Consider the following 4,642-nt stretch of genomic DNA (forward strand, 5'->3'; position numbering starts at 1 on the left):
TGTGTCGTCAGCAAACTTAATGATGGTGTTGGAGTCATGTTTGGCCATGCAGTCATGGGTGAACAGGGAGTACAGGAGGGGACTAAGTACACACGCCTGAAGGGCCCCAGTGTTGGGGATCAGCGTGGCAGACGTGTTGTTGCCTACTTTTACCACCTGGGGCGGCCCGTCAGGAAGTCCAGGATCCAGTTGCAGAGGGAGGTGTTTAGTCCCAGGGTCCTTAGACCACAAAGCTTAGTGATGAGCTTTGTGGGCACTATGGTGTTGAACACTGAGCTGTAGTCAATGAACAGCATTCTCACATAGTGGAAAAGGGCAGTGTGGAGTGCGATTGAGATTGCGTCACGGTAGTGTGTACAATACTACTCTTTGTGGTAAAGCTGGAAGGGGGTAAACTGCAGCTCCAGGTTCAGACAGCTCTCTAAGAAGACAAAGCAATAGGCTATAATCATGTTCACTAGGCATTAAACAGAAGAAAATTATTCATAACAAAGTGAAAGGGGGAGGTACTATCTGAACTGTCCGAAAATAAATTCTTGTTTTCCATCATATAACATTTTGAAACACTTTACTATGGTGTTCTTAATTAACACAACCCTGCAGAACTACGTGAATACCAGAAGGGAATTGTGTGTTAACTTCTATGTGATTCAACTGCAGCGGGTGACAGATAACTTATGTGCAATGAACTCCAGGTTAAACTCTGACCATGGCTTGTAGTCACAGTAGATGTTGAGGAAAAGAGTGGCTTTGTCACCAGAGTCCTGGGGGGAAACGAGTGAAGACAAGTGTTATGGATACAGTCATGGATGAATACACTTTCATCTACCAAAGAGAGAGAGAGAGAAGTGATCAGGGTCATATTATGTTCAGTAGTCAAGAAATATAAGAAAATGTCCCAAAACAGATAGAAACATGGAGGCACTGAACTTTCCCATTAGAAAAGCTTTTTTCCAGTTATCCTACAGTGTTGCCTAATGAACATGACCCATGGAGGATATGTGTATGGGTTGGATATGTGTACAAATCCACTCACTAGGAGAAGGGTAGGGAATTTAAGAATATCTTGATGGACGTTATGCCTACGACCAGCCCCCTGTTTGGTGGGGATTTGTTGATAGCATCAGTTGATACAATCTCTGCATCAACTGAAGAGACAGACATACATTAATTAGCAAGTTGACTGACGTTACACATTTTGTACACACGCACGCACATTTTGAACTTGTATGAGTCGATTAACTTTTATGGCTTTAAGGCTTTTATGGCTTTAAGACAGGATAGTACCTATCTCCTCTTGGGCAGGCGTTTATAAAAAATAAAATAAATCACTGTCTTTCTTACCGAGAGCACACCTCACTGTCACAACCAAGTTCACCAGTGTAGCAATAATGCAACAGTAGCAGGATACATTACGGAGCTATCTCATCTTCACCTGGTATGTAGATGTACTTCTTTGGCAACAGGTCTGATTTTCTGTTGGAGGTATTGGTACATGAAACAGACAACTTTGCCTTTCAGAGTAGCGGTGAGTAACGTTAGCTCTTGCTCTCCAGCCAGCAGAGTCCGTACATGTGTTACTCTGGGACAGAAAAAGCGGCTGAAACTATCCTCTGCGAAGGGACACACTTCTTTCCCCTCACGCAGCATGCTCTTGACCTAGTAAATACCATGTATTTCATATGTATTTGCCAAAACTAGTGCAACTTCGCAACTTCCCATCACCAGCATAGGAGCAATCGAAAAGCACAACATCCGGGTGTGGGAGGAACCACGAGTAAAATGGTCAACAACTTCTAGCAAATCAGCGTGGAGTTCTTCAACCAATCACTTCACTTCATAGTTCAGTCACTGCAAAGCAATTTGTTAAATCAACCACTAGCTGTCAGCAAAATCTCAATAAAAAAGTATATGATCCTGTCTGTGGATGTTCCAAAGCAACGAAAGAAAAAGCATACAAATTTCTTGGCGTTGTATATAAATCGAAGTCATCCGTTAGTTTATTCAGTTTATATATTGACTTATTTGACTCAATGTCCTCAAACGGTTTTCATTTGTGGCTTTAAGACAGGATAGTACCTATTACTTCTGATTGGATGTGGGCTCTCCTCTTGAGCAAGCGTTTATAAAAATAAAAATAAATCACTGTCTTTCTTACAGAGAGCACACCTCACTGTAACAACCAAGTTCACCAGTCAGTCCCTGACACATTTCTACATATATCTCTGTGAGTCAAGCATCTCTAATTAAAACAATTGTTATATTGTGGAGGTGAGATGAATGATGAGTTTTTGAAGACCCCATATCAGACAGTAGGCTTAAACAATTTAGAATATGGTTATCAGTGTGTGTGTGTGTGTGTGTGTGTGTGCTAGTGATGTGCGGGTCAGTTGTTCATAACCCATCCACAACGGGCCCGACTATATGTGATTAAGTGAAAATCTGAGACCTGACCTGACCCGACCCTAACCCGCAAAAATATAAAATGCGCTTTACATTCAGTACATTTTTTGACAGGGGGTGCAGGATCTTTTTTAAAGCCTTATTTAGATAGACCTATGTTCCTGCTTAATATTTCCGACAATTTGGTAGGCTATGTTAGACAACTTGTCTATACATTCAGCTCTTCTGTCTTTACTTGTTTCCCTAGAATACTAAATAGGCTGGGTTTCTGTATAGCACTTTGTGACATCGGCTGATGTAAAAAAGGGCTTTATAAATACATTTGATTGATTGATGGATTGATAAAGAGCCTAAACCCTTGCTCACCAGAAAATATGTCATACATCGATAGAATGCTTTAATCTAAGTGATATTGGTAAAGTTATCTTTCATATCTGCTTCTCTTGAGCAGCAAAGACATTTACAGACCGGGGAGAACATGCAATAGCTCAACAACAAAAAAACAGGAAATATATTCCATGCAAAACTTCCAAATGAGATCATTTTGACCAGTTTTAAGGGAACTAAAAGCTGTGAAAACGATGCATATTTTATTTGGATGAAATAGCCTACTAGCTGTTATGATGTTGATAAAGATAGGCCCTAGCACATTTCTCCACCCCTGTTCCCAAAATGTACATTTGATGTAGAATCTTTCCAAGAACTGCTTAATTTTGTTCATATTTTATTAGGCTATGTGAGAGGTTATAGACCAGGAGTCAGTGTCCAGATTTCATTTACTGTTCCATTTAACCCATCTGAACAATAGCCTAGCCTAGTTCCTTTGACATGCCATATTTGAAGTCCCCGTCTTATGACTGTCGAATTTGTATTGTGCCTCACAAAAATCCACATAACATATTTCCCAAACATTAGGGTACCGTTCTGGCCCTCCCTTCTCTTTATTTTCTACTCTCCATTTTGCAGATTTTCTCTTATTGAATTAAACTCTGACATAGTCCTTTTTGCCTCAGTTGATCAATGTTAACATTTTCTGCCCAAATTCCCAAAAGCATTTGGCAATTGGCCTGTAGTTGGCGCCCATGTAGTAAGGCCCTAAGGAACAGGAGGGTTTCTAGGTCGAATCCAGGTCTGACTGAAAAGATAGGGTGGAATCATTTTGTGCTCTGAGACTTGACGACTGTCGCCTCATCCATAGTGAATTGCACTCGTAAACACCCCACTGGGCACAGGTGCAAGTTAAACATTTACATTTGGTTGAGTTGTCAACTAACTGAATTCAACGTGAAATCAAAAAAAAAATTCGCCATGACGTTGGCATAGGTTAAAGTTGGGTGAAAAGAGGTAGGTAGGTGGCGTTAATGCACAATGACGTTGGATGCCGGACGCCTAAAAACTCCACCGAAGAAGGGGAGGGGGCGACAATGATAGCTAGCTAGCGAACAACACTGTGTGCTAGCTTAGCCAGCTAGTCTGGTACACAGCAGGGGGGACAACACTGTGTGATAGATGCTAGCTAGCATCTATCACATGTGCTAGCTAGCACATGGTGTCCCTAACTAGCAAGCTAGCTAGTTAGGCAACACACAGTGTGCCCCAGCCTCCCGCCTGCTGTGCTAGCGACCGGTAGACAGAAGGCAGGAGGCAGGGGCCACACTGTGTGCTAGCTAACTAGTTAGCTAGCTCATGGTGTCACCCCAGCCTCTCGCCTTCTTTGCTAGCGTGTGGCAGGGGCGACTGGTAGACAGTGCCCTTTGCCCCTGCCAGACGGGTACTATTTTCCAACAGTTCTGTTAACGACGGTGAGGCGTTCATGCAGGAACCAATAGGTGCTCGAGGGGGGCCGTTCAAGCAGGGAGACAGTTCCAGAAAAAAAGGAAGTCTGTTTTTAATGAAAAACTGACTTTGTCTTGTCCTGTATTAGTCAGTGAGATCATTGGCAGTTCTTGCGGAGTAATAATGAACTTGAGTATTGAATTGAAGAAGAATATGGAGAGAAACTAGGAGCAGATACATTTTTATGTATTGTTGAGGTTAGGCTACTTAAATTGCACTAGGAGATGAATGGATATACTGTGTCATGGTGTAATACAGATTCAAAATGTTTGTTTTTTCTGGAGATGAGATGCTGAATTATTCTGATGACACCAATACCCTTCACAATTTTATTAGAGACAAATGACATGTGATCTTTCCAGTTGTGGATTCCTAGGAACTTGGAAGATTGTATATGGCATAT

General features: G+C 41.8%; 1 protein-coding gene across 3 annotated transcripts; it reads right to left on the bottom strand.

Annotated features, from left to right (window-relative positions):
• Positions 1 to 257: 257 nt before the first annotated feature.
• On the bottom strand, positions 258 to 1,757 carry LOC112258038 (KICSTOR complex protein kaptin-like). Of its 3 annotated transcripts, none has more exons than XR_006084099.1 (4): positions 1,436 to 1,757; positions 1,037 to 1,148; positions 709 to 764; positions 258 to 421 (listed from the first exon to the last, which is right to left on the bottom strand). XR_006084099.1 is itself a non-coding variant. In XM_024432093.2 (3 exons), exons 1-3 carry the CDS (start codon positions 1,648 to 1,650, stop codon positions 363 to 365), a joined length of 330 nt encoding a protein of 109 aa, XP_024287861.1. In that variant the 5' UTR covers positions 1,651 to 1,757; the 3' UTR covers positions 258 to 362. The 3 variants fall into 3 exon arrangements, 1 of the variants encoding a protein (XP_024287861.1); XR_006084098.1 differs by having other exon boundaries at positions 1,345 to 1,757; XM_024432093.2 differs by lacking the exon at positions 1,037 to 1,148.
• Positions 1,758 to 4,642: the final 2,885 nt, after the last annotated feature.

The sequence above is a fragment of the Oncorhynchus tshawytscha genome, linkage group LG09, assembly GCF_018296145.1.
Source record: "Oncorhynchus tshawytscha isolate Ot180627B linkage group LG09, Otsh_v2.0, whole genome shotgun sequence".
In the NCBI taxonomy this organism is placed as follows: domain Eukaryota; kingdom Metazoa; phylum Chordata; class Actinopteri; order Salmoniformes; family Salmonidae; genus Oncorhynchus; species Oncorhynchus tshawytscha.